The sequence below is a fragment of the Corvus hawaiiensis genome, chromosome Z, assembly GCF_020740725.1.
Source record: "Corvus hawaiiensis isolate bCorHaw1 chromosome Z, bCorHaw1.pri.cur, whole genome shotgun sequence".
Taxonomy (NCBI): Eukaryota; Metazoa; Chordata; class Aves; order Passeriformes; family Corvidae; genus Corvus; species Corvus hawaiiensis.
Window position 1 is genome coordinate 68,072,241 of NC_063255.1, and position 19,657 is coordinate 68,091,897.

At 44.0% G+C, this 19,657-nt stretch overlaps 1 protein-coding gene across 7 annotated transcripts; it reads left to right on the forward strand.

Annotated features, from left to right (window-relative positions):
- The first annotated feature begins 925 nt into the window (after nt 1–925).
- TMEM171 (transmembrane protein 171) lies at nt 926–16,392 on the forward strand. Of its 7 annotated transcripts, none has more exons than XM_048292218.1 (7): nt 926–1,041; nt 1,304–1,498; nt 3,875–3,966; nt 6,367–6,495; nt 6,956–7,649; nt 9,282–9,423; nt 15,932–16,392. In XM_048292218.1, the coding sequence occupies exons 5-7, from the start codon at nt 7,019–7,021 to the stop codon at nt 16,158–16,160; spliced, it is 1,002 nt and encodes a 333-aa protein (XP_048148175.1). In that variant the 5' UTR covers nt 926–1,041; nt 1,304–1,498; nt 3,875–3,966; nt 6,367–6,495; nt 6,956–7,018; the 3' UTR covers nt 16,161–16,392. The 7 variants fall into 7 exon arrangements, with proteins under 7 accessions (XP_048148175.1, XP_048148179.1, XP_048148182.1 ...); XM_048292222.1 differs by having other exon boundaries at nt 6,405–6,495; XM_048292225.1 differs by lacking the exon at nt 6,367–6,495.
- The last annotated feature ends 3,265 nt before the right edge of the window (nt 16,393–19,657 follow it).

Here is a 19,657-nt window from a genome sequence, read left to right on the forward strand (position 1 = left end):
ATTTTCACCCAATCTTACTGTCTAACCAAACTATCTCTCTGTCAAGCAAGACTTTAATCACTCTCTTTTCCTCCTGCCATATATTTTCCCGGCATCACTCCATCCCTGTTCTGGCTCATCTTGTTTTGACTTACATAAACCCAAACAGGTTTCCCCACACCTCACTGGCTACCAGGCTGCTGTTAACCACCTTGGTAAACTTTAGTCACGTTGTCTTGGTCCTGCCACTGTTAGAGCACTTACAAATGGCCCATCTTGATCTTCCTTCCTTGGCTCCTTTTCTGCTCTCACAGCTGCTTCTTGCATGTCGCAGCTCTCTTGTCTCAGCTACCAAAGCCAGCTTCTTCCTCCTTCCACTGCATGTACCTGGCAAGGAAGGATCTTCTTCTATTTCCACCAGCTAAAGCGGCTCACCACTGAAGGAAATCTGTCACATTTAAGCTCAGCCTGTCTTTAAGTTGCCTAACAAGCTCCCAAATGTGTGGAGTAAGGCAAGTGTTGTTGACCACAACACTGAGGGCTCCTGAGTCTGGTTCTAAGTAATGCCAAGACTGTGGGTTCCATCCCTCTATGGGATATTCACTGGAGAGTTGCATCCGATGATTCTTGTGGGTTCCTTTAAAATCAGAATATTCTGTGATTCTGTGAAACGGGAGACGTGGCACTAGCATCCTTAGGGGGCTGCTCACCTGCCTCACCTCGAAGCCACGGGTATTTCAGGGGCACCCTTGACTTCGGCCCCGGACTCCAGAGTTGCGTGCCACAGCCCTGCCCCGCGAGCAACACTCGCACTCGGCCCATCGGCTCGGAGATCTCCCAGCCGGGCAGCGACGCCCGCCCCCGGGGCCGGGGGGAGCCGCGGGCAGGCCCGGTCGCGGCTTCCGCCGGGCGGGGCGCTGGGCGCGGGGGGCGGTGCCGCCGCACTCGCGCTCCCCCGGGGCGGCTCGGCTGGGCCCGGCCCGGCCCTGCCCCGCGCCGCCGGCCGCATGTGCTTAAATAGCGGCGCCTGCCGCGCTGCCGCGTCCTTCCCGCCGCCGCCAGGTAAGGGGCGGGCGCCCGGAGCCCTTCGCCGGCCGCTCTTTCTCGCCAGGGGCGGCCGCGGGGCCCTGCGGCTGTGCCGCCATGGCGGGGTGGGTGGGAGAGGGGGAGCGGGCGGGCGGTCCCGCAGGGTCGGGGCAGCGCGGCGGGAGCGGGGCGGGTGGGCGGCTCGTCCTCCGGCTGAGGGGCCGCCGCGGGCGGGCGGGCGGGGTCCGCCGCGTCTCCCCGCAGCCGCCGCCATTCCCGTGTTTTCACCCTTCTCCAGGGTGCGTGAGAATCATCCGTGGAGTAAGTGTCCTGTCTCGTCCCTGGAGAGCCCACCGCTCCCCACACTGCTTTCCCGCTGTGACCTCTACGCCATCCCTGAGGGAGGATGGAGTATCACTGAAGGGGCTTCTGCAGTTATTCTGGCAGGCAGTACTCTCGTGGCTGGTGCTGGCGTACAGCTGGGAAGGCACAGGTGAGGAGGTTCAGGTGCTGCTCCATCACGGAGAGGTGGTGGAGCGGTTGCCCTGCATCACTCCTTGCTCCGGTGTGATGCATGACAGCTTTTGGGGCATGGCCCATCGTCTTGAAGACCTTATTGTGACTTAGAAGACTAAGTGACTTAGAATAGAGCATGCCTGATGGGCTGGTGCATGAGGAGGGGTGTGCCATAGAATGCTGCTCTTCCTAGATGGAGTAGAGCTTAGCTGCTTGTCCATTAAATTGTCTGGTGTAATGCCCCACGCCAGCCTTAGGGAACTGGGACAGGATGGCTTTAGGTAGCTTTTGGAGCCCTGCATCTCCCTAATGGTCACGATGGTCTGTCCTGTGGTCAAAGATCTGTAAATCTTTTTGTCTTGTGCCTTTTGCTGCTTTGAAATACATCAGCATCCTGGGACAGACCTTCCTGTGAATTTCCAGAAATTGATCTGTCATATATTACCTGTTTGAAAAACATCAGCTCTGGTGTTAACTGTATCTGTCTGCTTTTTCCCCTGTCTCCTTGCAGGTACTCCAGAATATAGGAGCTGCTTTGCCACAGCTCTAGTGTGTGCCTCTAGTGTGTCATGTAAAAAGCATCCTGCCAACAAGCATGTCACCCTTCAGAGCTCATTTTTGAGTCTAGGTGCTGTCCTAGTTGCCTGCATAGCATCCAGTCAAAGGGTTACCAAGTTTTGCTTTGCAAGCTCCTCACTGTTCAGACAGACTTTTGGGGTCCTCCTGTCCAACTGTGGTGTTGGTGTTCTATCTGGTGAAGTGAGTGAGGAACATTTGTGCATCATCTTTTACTGTAGCTGCTTTTATCTTGTAGCCCGAAGGGACAGGAATTGGCAGCTTTACAGAATGCAGTTCTGTTTGGCAGTCAGAATCCCTGACAGTGCGGATTTGTGGTGAGAAAGATCCTTGGTGCACGTCTCTGGAGACTGGCAGGATTCACCCCACTTCCTGGAAATTCCTACTGCAGCTGCTTTCCAGCACTTCTCCAGGTGGCTCGGGCCCCACCTGCAATGGCCATAAATAACAGCACAGCATTACCCTTCCTATACTGTGAGCTGAAACAATAATTTTATGAACCCATATGGGCAGAGTTCCTGTGGCATCCACTCGCAGCTTAGGAATCTTTACACACACTGTCTAAATCTTGAAATCATTTAGGATATCAGAGTCTTACGTTCTGGGAGATAAGACCGCTGTCAGTCACTAATTAGTAACTGCATACATAAGAGATCAAATTGCATGTATTTGACATCTCAGAACTTGTTACTGCTTGTAGTCTTGTTTCTTAAAACTAGAAAACTGAAAGGACATCCTGTTGGGCATTTCCCACTAGCTCTTCAAATAAGTGGTTAAAAACACCGTGGGGATGAAGGTTGCACATTACAATTTAGTTTAACCAGCTGTACTCATGGATGAGTGTTTCTGAATGCCAAGTTGATAGTCCAGTCCAGGGGGAAGAACAGGAAATGGTGTGTGTACAGAAGCAGATACGAACAAAGAAGGAAATTTAGACATAGGAAGCCATTTACGTTCTAATATGGAAGTTAAACTGAATGAAGTTGAGAGCATTTTTCCTTACAAGTAACTTGACCAATAAGGAGTCATGGTTTAATTTGAAACCTGGGAAAAAAAAAAAATACCACAAAAATAATCACAAAATGGCAGTGGCAAGTTCCCAGTAGCAGTTCAAAATTTGGAAACATAGGTGAAAAAATGGAGAAATTAAAGTCCTTGAAAAGGATGCCTTATAAATTCTAATGAGATTGCCATTGTGGACTGCAACAGTTTTATAGTGTTTGAAATAACACAGACTAGACCTAAAACTTCTGCTTGAAATTATCTGTGTGCTTTTGCAAGCAAATAGAGGGGGAATGGTCCTACTCTGGGAAGGACAGCAGTGTTTTAATTCTTCCAGTGCTTTTCTTTGAATTCTCTGTTCCTGAATTTATAACGTCTGCATGAAGAAATCAAATTTCATATGAATAAGGGGGAGTAAATTTGTAGCCCTGGTGTTTGCAGGGGAAATCTTGGAAAATATGACTCTGAAGGCTCAAGAAGAATTGTAGTAGAAGTATTTTTAAATTGTTGGAGTTGTCCGTAATATGAAAGCTGTAATACAAGTGTTACACAGAAAAATGACAAGAAATTGCAAAGTTATTTCCTGTTCTATATGCCTGGCATAGGCCTGAGTTACAAAAAGGTAAAGCACTATATCATTTAGGTTAAGCTTATAACCAGACTTCCTTTACGAACTATGCTTCCAATTCCCTCTTCCCATTGTACTTAATGGCCTCTACACTGCTGGATTATGTTCTAATGGTTTCTGACCTGTTATTTCCATGTCTGCTTTCAGACTTGAGTTTGAAGGGAAAATTCCATTACAGCAATATGCCTGTGGAGATACCAGATCTAGTGGAAGTATTTCAAGCACATAGACAATAAAAGGTTTGCTTCTTTGTTAAAATACTTTTTCTTGAAACACAGGAAGTAAATTTAATCTTACGTTGGGTTTTCTGTTAAAATTTCATGGTAGTGTAAATGGAAATTAGTCCTCCCTGATTTTCCAGGATAAAATCTATGGCTTTCATCTTCAAAACCACAACAGATTGTTCTGAATGTTCCTCCTTTTGTGGCCTGCAAGAATGAAGAAAATATGTACATGCTTAATTTCCGATGTGTGTTTTAACTTAATCTCATAACAGCAAGACTGGTGGAAAAGAAGCAGCTACTGTGTTGGAGAAATGAGGACAAGTCTCTAGACTTTTCTTTGTAACAAAAATATATTTGAATTTACTTTTTATTTTTTGCCTTCACATTATTTTGTTTTGTCCTAATTTGCTTGTATTTAAGTCCGTGTTTTCTTCCCTGCAAAGAAAAGATTCTGAGTTGACTCAGATTATAGAGTGTTGGCGTTATAATGGTTAATATGCCTCAGCAGAAAAATGTCTGAAGACAGTTGAGTCTGAAGCTGGGCTTTGCTGAGATATATTTATTTATTTGTGTATGTGTGTGTTTCAGAGGCCTTTTACTCAGTCTTGTACGTTTGTTGGTAAGTCAGGAAGTCTGAGCCAGCTCAGATAATTGATGAGAATGGAGCATATGCAGTTATCAGAAAGAATTTTATTAACTTAGCAAAGACCGCTGAAATCAGAGAAGTGACCAGCCTAATCCATTTTTTTCTGCTCAGAAGTAGAGCCTTCAGACTGACTCCAGCTCATGCAGTATTGAAAGTGTGCTGAGCTAAAGGTCTTCAGTTTGAAATCAATCAGGATATTTTTAATTTTTTTTTTGTCACATGCTGTCCTATCTTTAGTGCTCCTTGTAATGATTTTTTTTCACCCCAGAGTGAATCTGACTCTTCTGCTGAGGGATCCTCAGTTAGCAGTTTTTCAAACCGATCTTAGTAGAGGGTTATCAGTAGACTGAATTCAAAACACTGAAGAAACACTTACCAGACACAGTTTACAAGTTAACTGCTCACAGTAATGGAATGCATTAAGGGGCAGTCCCTCAGTTTTGCTGTTGGAGACGGCCAGCTGGGAAGGAGACTTGGTTGCTTTCTGCAGTGGCCTTCTTGCTGTGTTCCCTTGCCTCTCAGATCTTATGCTTATTATTCCTTTTACCTGCGTGATGTACTCTGCTTTCTCCTGTGCTCTTGGGGGCCTGGTTTATTTTTCAGTGGTAAAATACGTAATAACTTCATTATTCATGTATCTGCTCAGCCTGTTCTTTAATTGGGTTCTACTCTTTTAAACTGGCTAAGTAGTGACTCAATAGATCGCCTTGCATTGCAGATAAATAATTGTGTTTTAGTGACTAGTGGGTTCTGTGGTTGTGTTTTGTTTTCCTTCCTCTGGGGCACTGCAGTTACTGGAGAGTGACACAAACTTTGTTGTGGCTGACACATGTTCAACAGTTTGCTACCAGAAATCACATAATACCTTGTTTTTATTGTGGAATGTGTACCTGAGGCATATGTAAGGAGGATCCAATCTAATTTGATGTTTTAGGTTCCAGTCATCTGAATTAGTAGCAGGGCAGTAGAAGCTGGTAGAGAAAAGGCTGAAGGTTGACTAACAAACAGCAGTAACTAAGCTGATTCCCTGCTTCCATCCGTGACAAACTCCACCAGTCCCTATATATCAGCCCTCAGATATCCAACACATAGCTGAAACTGTCTGTCACGGGAGACTGCTGATGAGGGGAAAAGGGCAGTGTCAAAACGCTGCAGCACAAGCATGCTTAAGTACTTCCTACGCTTGGTAGGGAACGGCTTTCTATCCGTGAGACTTGTTATTTTCCATAGTCTGAACCTCCCCTGCATTTCAGGTTGGCTTTTGATGGATGTTAGCCAGGATGTCCATGGTTGCTAGTCAGCATGGAGTGTGGTACTGGTATCCATCTGGCTCTGTAGGCTAGTGTCAGAGTAGCAGAAACTTCCTTGTAGGTAACAGCAGAGTTTATTTTATTTTTTTTTTTTTTACTAGAGCTCACTGACTGGAACTCTGGCCTAATTTTCAGTCAGGCTTCTCTTGCCCCAGTAAATCCACATCCAGCAGATTTGTTATACCATATGGGCTGTTACTGGCCTCAACACTGTTTTCTATTTTCTTCTATTTTACTTCTGAATCTAGAGTCTTGTGGGCTCAGAAGCCTTCTGGGAGCTGCCTTTGTTAATTTCTTTTTAAGGATCTCTGGAGCACAGACAAAGTATCCAGAAGTAGGGGAAGTGGAAAGGAAATGTAGGATCACTATGCTTACCAGCTCTAACTATGGAATCGGTGAGACTTGAACTGGTCTTCAGAATGGGGTTTTTATTTTCTTTTTTTTGTTTTGTCATTTCAGAACAGAACCAAAAATCATCTCAGTACTTGCTTTTGCAGCAGCATAGGACAGGAAGCTCATTTAAAGAGAGAAACAGAAAGGTCTTTACTGACTGAGGAGAGAGAAGCCAGATTTATATGCTTTGAGAAGGTATGTAATAGAAGGTGTACTTGGTTAAAAAGTCCAGTAGTCATTGCTCATTTCCATTAAGGTACTATCTCTCACAAGTTGTCACGTCCTGCAGTTCACCACAGAAATTTCCTGTAGCTTTCTCTTTTCAAGGGGAAAGCTAGCCTGTCCTTGTTCCAAATTTTCAACTTTTGAAAATAATGTTCCCGTATTCATAAGACTGTTTCTCTAAAGAAACAATTCATTTAGCTGTGCAACAATAATTACAGTTGGTTTAAGTTGAACTGTAAAGCAAGTTCTGTCTTTTCATTGGCATTTAATGCCAATGGCCCTGTAATCCATAGTGGAGGTACTGCAAAACAGAAAATACCAGAGAGTATGCAATAAAGACTGAAGAGCAAATTTTAAAGTGAGAAATATAATGTAGCTGTTCTTGCTGGGGTTTTTTCTTCTTTTAGTTTGTGTATTTTCATGTTCACAGGTCTACTGTAGTTTGCTGCCATTTAATGCTAACAACTCATCTGCTTGAGGAGATTCTGTTGTAATGTATCCAGTGGCTGTTCCTGCACCAGGAGGTGAAGGAAGTAATGGACAACATGGGAAACTTATTTTTTTCCTTTTTGTTTTTGGAGCTGTGTTGCTCTGTGCTGGATTCCTTCTTTCAGTCTTTATTCTCCAGTCGTGTCCATCTGGAAGCTTCAGTGACTGTAATGAGGTCCTTAAGGCTGCTGGGCCAGTGCTGGCTGTAACTGGACTGGTTTGTGTTTTACTGGCACGATCAAGGGCCAGGATGTATATAAGACAAAGACAGTTGCAAAATGAGCAGGTGTACAGTCTTGTTTTTTGTCATGGGAACTGTCAGTTTGCCCAGTTTCTCATATTTGGATTCCTGTTTTTAACTAGTGGAATGCTAATTAGCATCCTGGGCATTTGGGTTCCTGGTTGCAGCCCTGGCTGGCATACGATGCAGCTCAACCACACTGGCAATTCTGATGTGGACCTCCAGGGCTGTGGATTCCTGTCACTTCAAATCATGGGACCTTTGATTGTGCTCACTGGGTTGTGTTTCTTCGTGATAGCTCATGTTAAAAAGAAGCAAAACTTAAATCTCAACCAAGAATCCTGTGAAGGTGAAGAACATCCTCAGAATCACGAGTCTTTTCAGGTTACAGTAGGTGGGTAAAAAATGTTGGAACTTTACAAATGTTGGAAATTAGTAAGGGTTTTCTTCCACTAGTAATTTACTTCTGGATACTACTTATTTGAGCTCTAAGCATGTCAGTTCTGCCATGTCAAGACAGCCAAAATAGAATAATGTTGCTTTGTCTCATATGCTTTCTGTATGGTCAGTTCAGTTACCTTTCTCAAAAAGGCAGAATCTCTCTTGGCGTAAAAGGAAAGGTCTGACTGTGTAAAGCAACATAATCTGACACAAATGAGTCTAACCCCAATTCTGTTCTCAAATGGTGTAATTGACACTGCAGATCACAGACTTCTATGACTATATTTAGCCTTGAGCTCTGACCCCTTAAACAGAAGATTTCGATTCATAACAGTGTGTTGTATTTTTTAAATTGTGGCCACATCCTCAATCAGTCAGATATATAATTATAAGATGCCTCTGTTAATCTCACAGTATTTGAGCAAATGTGGTGTGTTAGCAGGGTGTAACACCCTGCATATGGCCCTGGTTTTAGTGCCCAATGACTACATTGCATGCATAGGTTGTTCTGATAACTTTGATTATTCTGATAAATTCATTGATGGATGAGTCAGTCATAGTGTTGTTTCATTGCTGTCTGACTGACTGGACCTGAAATTCATTATGAAATTCAAGGAAATGTGTAGACCTGGTGACACTCAGGAAACAGAAGGTTTGAAGTCAGTTTTCCAGCCACCAACATAAATTAATAGGAGAGAATTCAGATTGTCTTTAAATGCAAGAAAGCAAAATTAGTAGATTCCTTTTATACTTTTAGACTTTAAGGAAAAGTAAAACTGAAGGGCTGAAGGCTGAGGTCTGGTTGGCATAATGTTGTTCTGGAACAGTGCTGACTTAGCTAGAAAACGCCCCCCACCTCACAATTCAACCATTTTGATGTTCTCTGATCTGTCCCAGCACACAAATTACGAAGGAAGAAAAGGTGCCAGGCAGCTGTGAATGTGTATGTAAATTATGCCAGCTCACTGAATGATACAAACTTTCTGTTTAAAAAAAAATTTGTAACCTGTTCAGTTGCAGAATGGAAATTGGTAGATTTTTTCCTGCACAATAGTCTGAAGTAGTGAACTATGTATCAAGTCATGGTTAGTGTGGTTTGAACTACATGTAACTTTGTAGGGAAACTGTCATGGCACACAAAATCAGTCCTCAGAACCATTAATGACTGCCATTATAGAGCTTCAGTACATACAGAGAAACTTAAAATTACTTATTTTAGGTGGGAAGGAAACTCAGTACTTTCCTACCCTTAAAGTGGTCCAACAGTAACTGTGTGCTTTGCACTTCTGCTTTTTGTAGACACAACCATGTTTGTGTCTCTTAGCTAGATAGAACACTCCCCTTCCTCAACTGTATTGTCTAAATGAAATCCTTCATTTATAAATACGTTGCATCTTTATTTTGGGATTATTTAGGTTTTGAATGTACCTCCAACTTAGTCTGACAGCCCAGAATGTAACAATTCTGTATGTGGGATCATTGCACTTTATCTTAAAAGCTAGGCAAGTAAAAATTCTAGGATACTGTTAATATAAACAGAGGGGCTCCGTTTTTCAGAGGTAGTAATTGGTGGTTTTTCCCATAGGTGATGCTGTGATGGTATTCCCACCCCCACCACCTCCTTATTTTGCTGACCCTATGTCACCAACTGTGACACACTGTCTTATGTCAAGTGTTTTGCCTACAAGTGAAAATCCTCCACCATACCACTCTATCTTCAGTGATGGGTAAGACTGTGTTCATCTCTGACTTTAGAAATTTGAGCTCTTTCTTTAGGTATCGAAGACCCTGTTCTTACATAACACTGTGAATGAGCTACTAGGCATGACAAAGTTTTCTAGTACATAACTCAACTTACTTCAGATACTTCACTTGAATTGGCATTAAAATACTGTAGTATACTAGGGGAACTACAAACTGCTGTGTCCTTTTTGAGGATTAAATTATTATTGTGACTGGAAAGAACTTCTGAAGTGAAAACAAAGTCTTAAATCATTGGCCCTTCATAGATTTCTTCCACAGATTGTCCAAGAGAAGGTGCTGCTGACAGCAGTGCAGCAATGACATGATATCCATATTGCCAGGTTTTAGGAGTCTGTAGAAACAGAGCAGCAGTATTTTATGACCCCTACCCACAGACCCTGGGAATGTTACTTTTTCTGCCAATGTGTTCCGTTCTCCTGTGTCCCTTATATCTCTCTGCCTTGAGGAAGAGAGACCTGCTGTGCTGGTCTGCCTTGTTCCTGCTGTGGCCATGTGTCGAGATTAAAGGATACCTTGATATTGCAGGAGGCTCCAGAGTGCTGGTAAAGAAGGATGAAAAGCCAGTTTCATCTCAATATGTACCTTATCCTTGCAGCCATTCCTTACATATGTGGATTGTAACTGAATTGCCCGATCTTGACCCCAACAAGTTCAGGGAACAGGAGCTGCCAGCTTACCAAAGACTTGCCTGTGCCACAAGAACTTGCAGGGTTATTTAGCCCCTGTGGGTTACCACGAGTGGGCTGCTAACTTCAGGGTGAAAGAGGTTTCTACAAGGGCCACATACTAGAAGTTAGAGCTAGATCTGGCCAGAAGAGCTAGGTGTCACATGTCTAGAGTTCCCAACTTACTTTCAGGCCCTTAATGATGCAGAATTGACTTGACTTAATACCTTTAGAATGGTCCTACATCAGCCTGGGTTTGAGCTGTGAGTCAGTAGGTTATGTGGGACTGTCATTTGATGACTTCAGTTTACAAGACTGTATGTGCAATATTGTGTCACTGAAAACCGGTAAAAAAACTCTCCAACCAATTTGTTACATTACAAAGCCAGCATTAGAGCAGTGCTGGAGGCATGGGGAATTCTCCTCAAAGCATGTATGCTCCGTAATCTAACGGACCAGGTTATATTCCTGAAACTATACATATCTCCTGAATACATGCATGTATGCTAATTATTTCCATGGACTTGCTTGGATATGGTTCCAGATCTTCTGATGAATCTTTTTTTCTTGAGAGTATCTCAAATAAGTCATCAGGTCATAATGTACTTCTCTTATCATTCTTTTCTCCAACACACAATCCTTGTTCTCAAAACTAAGATACCATCTACTACATATTAATCACTGATATAAGGAAGTGTTAGCTGGAGCAAGACTTATTAGTCACAGATGCAGGGAATTAACACAAGGCCACATTAATCTCTGGTATTTGTGCTAAGCACTGTATGGGACAAAACTAAGCATTAACCATGAATATAGGGATAATACACTATTATGCTAGAGTTAAAAGAATTTTCTAACACCATCCCCTACTGCTGCATAGACTTCTTCTTACAGAAATATAACCTGTTTGGTAACAGTTGGAGGCACCATCACTGCCACTGGTGATGAGTGTCTGGAAAGTTGTCTGGCAGGAAAGGACATGGGGATGGTGGTCAATACACCTGAACATGAGCTATCAGTGTGCCCAGGTGGCCAAGGCAGCCAGTTGCATCCAGCCGTGTAGCAACAATAGTGTGGCCAGCAGGACCAGGGCATGTAAATCCTCTCTTCAAGGGGAGGGGGGCAATAACTGGCTTGTTCCTGGCAAACTCTGGGATGAGAGGCAAAGTTTAGAAGGACAAGACGCTTGCAAGGGTACTCTGCCACTGACTCTGAAGTGTGCTGGCCACACGGGAACACACTTGCAGTCTTACAGAGTTGAGCCAAGGGCTCCTGAGGTAACAGAAGCCAAGAGGGAAACACTGGAGAATTATCTCAAAGGAATTAAGGGATGTTCCTCTAGGAAGGCAACATGGCCAACATCTCAGCTGAGGTGCCTTTACACCAGTGCGCGCAGCATGGGCAATGAACAGGAACAATTGGAAGCCACTGTGCTGCTGGAAAGCTGTGAACTTGTTGCCATTCCTGAAACTTGGTGGGATGAATCCTGTTTCTGGAGTGTGACTTTTAATGGCTACAGGCTGTTCAGAAGAGACAGGGAAGGAAGGAGAGACAGGGGTTGCTCTTTACATCCAGAGGTGGGTTGAATGTGAAGAGCTGTCCCTGAAGAATACCCATGAGCAGGTGGAAAGCCTGTGGGTAGGAGCCAGAGACCAAGGCTGCAAAGGGGCTGGGGTCTGCTACAGCCGCCTGACCAAGGGCAGGCCACTGACAAAACCTTGGCTTCAGCCACAGGAGGTGTTGTGCCCGCAGGGTCTTGTTCTGTGAGGGGAACTCAGCCACCCCAGCAGCTGTTGGGAAAGTAGCTCAGAGGGCTGTAGGCAATCCAGGAGACTCCTGGAATGCATGGAGGATAACTTTCTGACCAGGTGATAGACAACCCTGCCAGAGGGAATGTGTTCCAGGATCTGTTGGTCACCAGTGCAAGTGAGCTAACTGGGACACCAAGATTGGAGGCAGCCTGGGCAGCAGGGATCATGCCCTGGTGGAGTGTGCAGTCCTGAGGGATATGGGTTGGGTAAGGAGTAAAAGTTGGCTCTTGAACTTTAGGAAAGCAGCTTCCAGTCCTTTGGGAACCTAGTCAGTGGGATCCCTTGACAGACTTCCCTCAGGGACAAGGGAGTAAAAGAGAGCTGGCAGATCTTTAAGGAACTCTGCCATAGAGTGTAAGAGCTGGCAATCCCCAGGAGCAAGGAATCAGACACAGAGGGCAAGAGACAGGCATGGCTGAGTAGGAGCTTGCTGGTCAAAATAAAGGGAAAGAAGCAAATGCACAGGCAGTGGAAACTGGGACAGGTGAGCTAGGAACTGTTTAGAGATGAAGCACAGCTGTACAGGGAGGGGGTGAGGAAGGCCAAGGCCTGGCAAGGGACAGAAAGAATGGGGAGGGCTTCTATGGGTACATTAACCAGAAATGGAAAGTCAAAGAAGGGATACCCCCGATAAACAATGCTGGAAGAGTGGTGAAAAGTAGATGAGAAGGCTGAGGTACTCAACTTTTTTGCCTCTGTCTTGAATGGCAACCTCTCTTCCCACTCAAGGATGGATGGACAGCAGGATGGGGACTGGGGGAACGAAGTCCCTCCCACTGTAAGAGAAGATCAGGTTCATGGCTCTTAGAGGAACTGGAATGTACATTAAGTCTGTGAGACCCAATGAACTGCATCCCAGAGTCCTGAGGGAATTGTCAGTAGATGTAGTCAGTAGATGTCAGTCAGAGGCAGTTGACAAGTCACTCTCCATGACACTTGAAAAGTGACTGCAGTCTGGGCAAGTCCCAGGTGACTGGAAAAGGGGAAACATTATACCCACCTTTAAAAAGGGCAGAAAAGAGGACCCTGAGAAATACTGACCTGTCAGCCTCACCTCTGCCTGAGAAGATCATGGAACAGATGCTCCTAGAGCTGTGCACATGTAGGACAGGGAGGTGATTCAGGACAGACAACACAACTGCACCAAGGGCAGGTCCTGCCTGATCAACCCAGTGGCCTTCTGTGATGGGGTGACTGCAGCAGTGGACAAGGAAGGGGCTACAGATGTCACTTCTCTGGACTTCTGTAAAGCCTTTGGCACAGTTCCCCACAACCTCCTTCTCCCTCAAAATGGAGAGAGAGGGATTCAATGGGTGGAGTGTTCGGTGGATGAGGAATTGGTTTGACAGTCACATCCAGAGTCATAGTGGTCAATGGCTCAGTCCCAGTGGACATCAGTGACAAGTGGTATCTCCCAGGAGTCCATATTCGGACCTGTGTTATTAAGTATCTTCATTAATGATATAGATGAATGGATTTGCAGATGACACCAAGCTAAGCAGTGCAGCTGTCAGACTTGAAAGATGGGATGCCATCCAGAGGAATCTGGACAAGATGGTGAAGTGGATCCATGGGAATCTCATGAGGCTTAACAAGGCCATGTGCAAGGTGCTGCACCTGGGTTGGGGGAGCTCCTGGTATCACTACAGGCTGGGGATGAACAGATCAGAGCAGCCCTGCCCAGAAGGACTTGGGGTTGCTGGTGGGTGAGAGGCTGGACATGACCCAGCCATGGGCACTCACAGCCCAGAGAGCCAAACGTGTCCTGGGCTGCATCCAAAGCAGCGTGGGCAGCAGGGCCAGGGAGGAGCCCTGCCCCTCTGCTGTGGTGAGACCCCACCTGCAGTGCTGCATCCTGCTCTGGGGTCCCAGCACAGGAAGGACATGGAACTGTTGGAGCGAGTCCAGAGGAGGCCACCAAGATGACAGAGGTCTGGAGTACCTCTCCTGTGAGGAAAGGCTGGGAGGGTTGGGTTTGTTCAGCCTGGAAAAGAGAAGGCTTTGGTGTGACCTAATTGCAGCTTTCCAGTACCTGAAGGGAGCGTACATGAAAGATGGAGAGGGACTTTTTACAAGAGCATGTAGCAGGAAGGGGGATTGGTTTCAAATTGAAAGAAATTTTAGATTAGATATTAGGAAGAATTTCTTTACTGTGAGTGTGGTGAGACACTAGAACAGGTTGCCCAGAGAAGTTGTGGATATCCCATCCCTAGAAGTGTTTAATGCCAGATTTGGATGGGGCTCTGAGCAACCTGGTCCTCATCACCTGGTCTCGTGAAAGATGTCCCTGTTGAAAGCATGGGAGGTTGGAACTAAATGATCTTTTAATGATCCCTTCCAACCCAGGCTATTCTAGGATTCTGTGGTTCCGTTTTGGGCCCTTTGTGAGGAGAAAGACACTGAGGTCCTGGAGCATGACAAAAGAGCAGCACAGCTGATGAAAGATCTGAAGCACAAGTCCTGTGAGGAGTGGCTGAGGGAGCTGGAGTTTTTCAGTCTGGAGAAAAGGAGGCTTGAGGGAGACCTTATTGTTCTCTTCAATTGCTGGAAAGGAGGGTGTGGCAAGATGGGGGTTGGCCTCTTTTGCCAGGTAACAAATGACTGGACAAGAGGAAATGGCCTTAAGCTGTGCCAGTTTATCTTAGCTCTCAGGAAGGTTTTTTTCATGGAAAGGTTTGTAAAGCTTTGGAGCAGTCTGCTCAGGAAAGTGGTGGAGTCACCATCTCTGGAATTGTTGGAAAACCATGTGGATGTGGTTTAATACCTGTCTGGATTTCTGTCTTGTGAATGTATGTACACAAAGAGGCAGTTTGTTGGGATAGTATCCAGTGGAGTGGATAAAACACCTCAGGCTTGAATACAGAACCCAGAATGCCTAGCCTCATGCTTTGGGTGTTTTCTGGCTGGGGGTGCTCTAGCTGTTGCCCTTCCATGCTTCCCAGTGTCCTCACAGATACCTGCTGAGCTGATACCACCTCTGGGTTTTTCACTCAATCCTGGTCTCATGGTTCAGCACTTGCCGGCAGTCAGGGCATACTGACTAGTTCAAATTGCTTCCGGAGCACTTTCATGGAAGAGAAGCAATGGCCTCATTGTTCGTAACAGTGCCATGGCTGAAGAGCCCAAATATGGCAGGGGATACACATTTCTTATGTTGGTGGCTACTGGACAAAGGTGACTTGCCTCTTTAGTTCATTGCTCAGTGTTCTGTCAGTAACTCACTCAATATTGATATAGGTAGAGATGTATGAGATGTATGTACAAAAGCAAGAGTCAGCTCTGGGAGTGAATCATGAGGAGTTCTTCCCTTTACTTGGGAAGCAGCTGAAGGAATGTGCTGAGGGCCAACTCCAGGGCAAGGTGAGCAAGTTACCAGAGCAGTGTGGGTTCAGCTAGTTTGGATGCTGTGATGGTTAGAGAAGGACAGTGAATACTTGGCTGCTCACCTTGACTATCACTGGGAACTTTGCAGTCTGGTCATGTCCAGTTGTTTCTGTGTCTCCAGCTCTGCACAGGAATATGACTCCTTATGTCTGTCACGGATTGCTGGAATGCCTAATAAAAGTTTGATTGCCTTTCATGCAAGATCTCAAAAGGCTAAGGATTGTGATTTTTTGTGATGCAGTTCTAAGTCTAGTAACTGTCTTTCATAAAGGAAGGGGACTGTTTATATGATATACTACAAAAGGGAAGATACATTGGGAACTAAGGATCAAAAGAAGATTTAGTAAGATTGTGAAATAGCACAGCCAGAAGCAGTTAGTACCCATAAGCCAGGCTGTGACTGATGATCTGAAAGGTTAGAAGGGAAATTATAAAATTTTCATATGACTCATAATGTAGCCCTCAAAAAGAAATCCTAATACTTATGCAAGTTCTTTGCTTCAGGGATTTTTAGGAATTGTATGCATATATGTATGTTTGTGTAAATCAAGTCAAATTTCACTCACTGTGGCTAAATGAATTATGCTAATACACAGTTTTGTGTTTTATAGAGCACAGCTTGCTGATGATGAAGGAACAGTTGCTGTTAGAGACTATGAATCCATATATACAATTTCTGGAAGCAGCTCACCTTCAGATATTGTACCAATGCTGTACCTTTCTTCTGAATCACCACCAAAATATGAAGAAAAAGCATCAGTAACAAATAATGAATATTCACCATCTTCTTCCTCATCTTTTTCATCTATTTCCTTAGCCACATCTGACACCAGCTCGTAAAGGACGGACAGTTCACTTAATTTTTAATTAAAATGTACACATATTCACAATTTTTGAATTTATTTACATTTTGTAATAAAAGCAATAATGTTGGCTGTGTCTAATTTTTCATCAGGAAGAATAAACAATGAATGTGAATTTCAAAAAATACTAGATAATGCTGGGCCTCTGCTAAAGTAGTCTGAAGGGAGTTCACTGCAAGAACATTAAATGCTCATCTTGTTCTGTTACAGCTTCAGTTTCTTTTTATAGCTGTTCTTTTTATTATGAAGGCACTAAGTAGAAACCAACTTTTTTGATTATTTTAATTAAATATGTTTGGAGCTTCAAAAAAAGGAATAATTAGGAAGTGTTTTTATTTCTATTTTTGCATTACTTTTGTGGAAAATACTTGTTATTGCCTTAACAAGTACTCTGAGAGCATTCACAAATAGGGGTGTTAAGATTGGTACCAAAGGTGCCATGAAGAGCTTCAGTGGTTACCTTTTGGTCTGCCTGGTAACAAACACTCTGTATTTAGACTATCTCTGGTCCTTATGTAAGTATAATCCCCATGAAAATCAGTTTTAGCTGCAGTTAAGAGCCTGAAGGGAGCCCTGAGGATAGTTAATAGGCTAACAGTTTAACTGTGGTAATGACTGGTTTCAAGGGGATTATTCTGCTGTTTTATATCATCATTCGTGGATTATACAGGAAGTGCTTATTGTGTGAGAGTGAGTGCCACAAAGAAATGGTATCTTTGAGGTGCAGACATTACTTATCAGCAGATGCAGGAGAGGCGGTTTCATGGAAACCCATGCAACAGATATTTTTAATTGACACAGGACTTGACAGACCCTTCAGAAATACAACCCTCACCTCTGCCATCCTGCTGCAACCCCAGAGTACTGGTAGTACCCTGCCTTAAGGTTCTATTTTGTGTTTGTTTGCACCTGTTCCCAAACTGAAGGATTAGCTTGTAGTAGGTAAAGATAATTAGGAGGAACTGAGTTACTGCTAATCTTTGACATTTTATGGCTTGCTCTGAATGCTGTTTGAGAAAAACAGACCTGATTCTGTGCCCCTAAATAGAAGTGGCAGAGCTACTCTTTGGGCTTGGTTCAGCCTGGTGAACTTGCCAGCATTAAAACTTTTAACAAGAGCTCACTGTCTTGTTCAGTGAGTCTCTGAACACCTGTGTGCTTTGGGCCCTCAGTTAAAACTCAGCTTGTCATCTACCATGCTGAATTTCAGACAACTTGGCTGTAACAGAATGCCAAACTATGAATTAAGAACTTAAATTCCTACCTGTGCCTAGGGAAAGGTGATTGCCTTGTGTCACCTTCCTATGAATGTGCTTCTCACCTGCTGAGTGCTTTAGAGAGATGTTCAGGAGCTCCTGCATTTGCCATTTATTTTCAGTTCTGTGTCATTCCCTCAGTCATGCTAGGACAGCTCTTTGTGCAGCCACACAAAAACAAACCAGCCGGCGAGGGAGGTATATTTAGCCAGCAATAGAGCTAGGGGCTTATGCATGCAGAGTAATGAGCAAACACAGCACAGAGGGGGATTTAGTATGTGGGAGCTGATTAAACTGGCATGACTCGGCTGTGGGAAATGTCTATATGAAGAAAGGGAATCCACAAAAGCCAGTAGGCATTTTGTCCTCCTTTCTCTGAAACATTTTTTACCTAGTGAGTTTTTCAAGATTGTACGCAATCTTCAATACAAACTATAGTTTTCCATGTTCATGATTATTTTTTTTAGCTTTTGCTCCTACTATTTAAACAGTGGGGCCCACTGCCATGCATGATTCATGCATAAAAAGCTTTGTACATGTCTAAGGAGCCTGTTACACTCTCAATTTATCCTTATATTACATAACAAGAACAGAAGCTGGGGTATTTTACCTGAAAGATCCCATGCAACAAAGACCCATATTAGCTTTATGCTGTTGTCTGGAACACTCATTTTCTGAAAAGGCTAAATATCAAAAAGTGTTCAAACGAATCTGGAAATATTTCACCATCTTTTTTTTAAAAAAAAGCAGTTGCCTCTGGTGGCAAACTGCAGAAATATTAACCTTTTCTGCTGCCTGCAATTTGCTCAGTTGATTGTTCCCAAGATGTACCCAAGAGACCAGGCAAATCAAGCAGAATATGTTGACTCATCTGAGTCCTCTGTAACAGAGACATAATCTTGTTTGCCTTTAAGGTTATTGTGTTTTGATCATCTGCTGCTGAGTCTTCAGTGTGGATCACTTTACTTCTAAAAAAGTAGTCTTCACAGAAACCATGGTTCAGAAAGTTGCTGACCTGACTTCAGACTCAGCACCTGAGTTTCCTGGGAAGGATAGGTGTTACCTCTGAAAACAAGGAGTGAAAACAGAATTTACGTCTGTATGTTTTGCAAAGATGCTTAGGAAATAGATTGGTTTACAGCTGTATTAGCATCTTGTGTTTTTTACTTAGAAAATCATTACTTGCAAACTCAGTGGATGTGCTGGATGCATCTCCATAAACTGCTCAGCGCTGAAGGAGTTAACATAGCCAGTGCCTACAGTATTTGCCTACTGTGTTGTTGAATCTGTGGCAGCAAGGTCAGAAGAGGTGAGTAAGAGGCTAGCAGGTCTGCCGTCACCACTGAAGGCTACCACTGGATGAACGGCATTAGAAGGAGGAATTTTTGATGTGGGGAGTAGGAGTGAAATGTCTGTATTAGAAAGGAAGCAACACCTTGTAAAACTATAAAAGTAGCTTAAAATAATACAGAATAGCATTTTTATTGAGGAAGTGAGATACTTTACTGTCCCACTAATGGTGCTATAACCCACCTTCTGCCCTAAGGTTGGCTTAAGTGTTTGACATACAAATGCTAGGAGCAAATCAAGTTGGTTACTGATTCACACGTACTTAAACAGGCAAAGTGGGAGGTAAGGGTTGCCTGCCCTCTCTAAATGAAGTTAAGGTCTCTCTTCCTTGCTGCCTGCACTGACGTTGCTCTGCTTCTAACTGCAACAGTGCAATCCTTTGGATATGAGAGGGATTGACAAAATATAAATGAATGCCTTTTCTCTAGGAAAAGTCTTCCTGCATCACAGCAGCTAAAAAAATGAACGGGTAACCCATCTGAAAAACTAAGATTGCTCAGATCTTTGCAATGTTGCTATGTTTTTGGGATAGCAGCACTTGCTGGGTTGAACCCACCCCATCCTTGCCCTTTGTGGTTTGTGTTGCTGTATCCATTTATCCCTTTTCCATCGTATCTTCAGAGTCATAACTTGTAGGGCCAATACCTCCACATTGCTGCAGTGAACATGCCAGACTTCATCTAGATCAGTGCTCCTCTCTCTATCACACATGCATGCATCTGAACAATTAGGCATGAAATACCTTCATTTTGGTGTGCCTGCTCACAAGACAACATTCCCTGGAGCATATAAATCCACCTTGCTGGTAAACGCAGTTGTGGGCAGCAGGCTGAACCTGCTCCTCACAATTTATTTATGCATTGAGGCT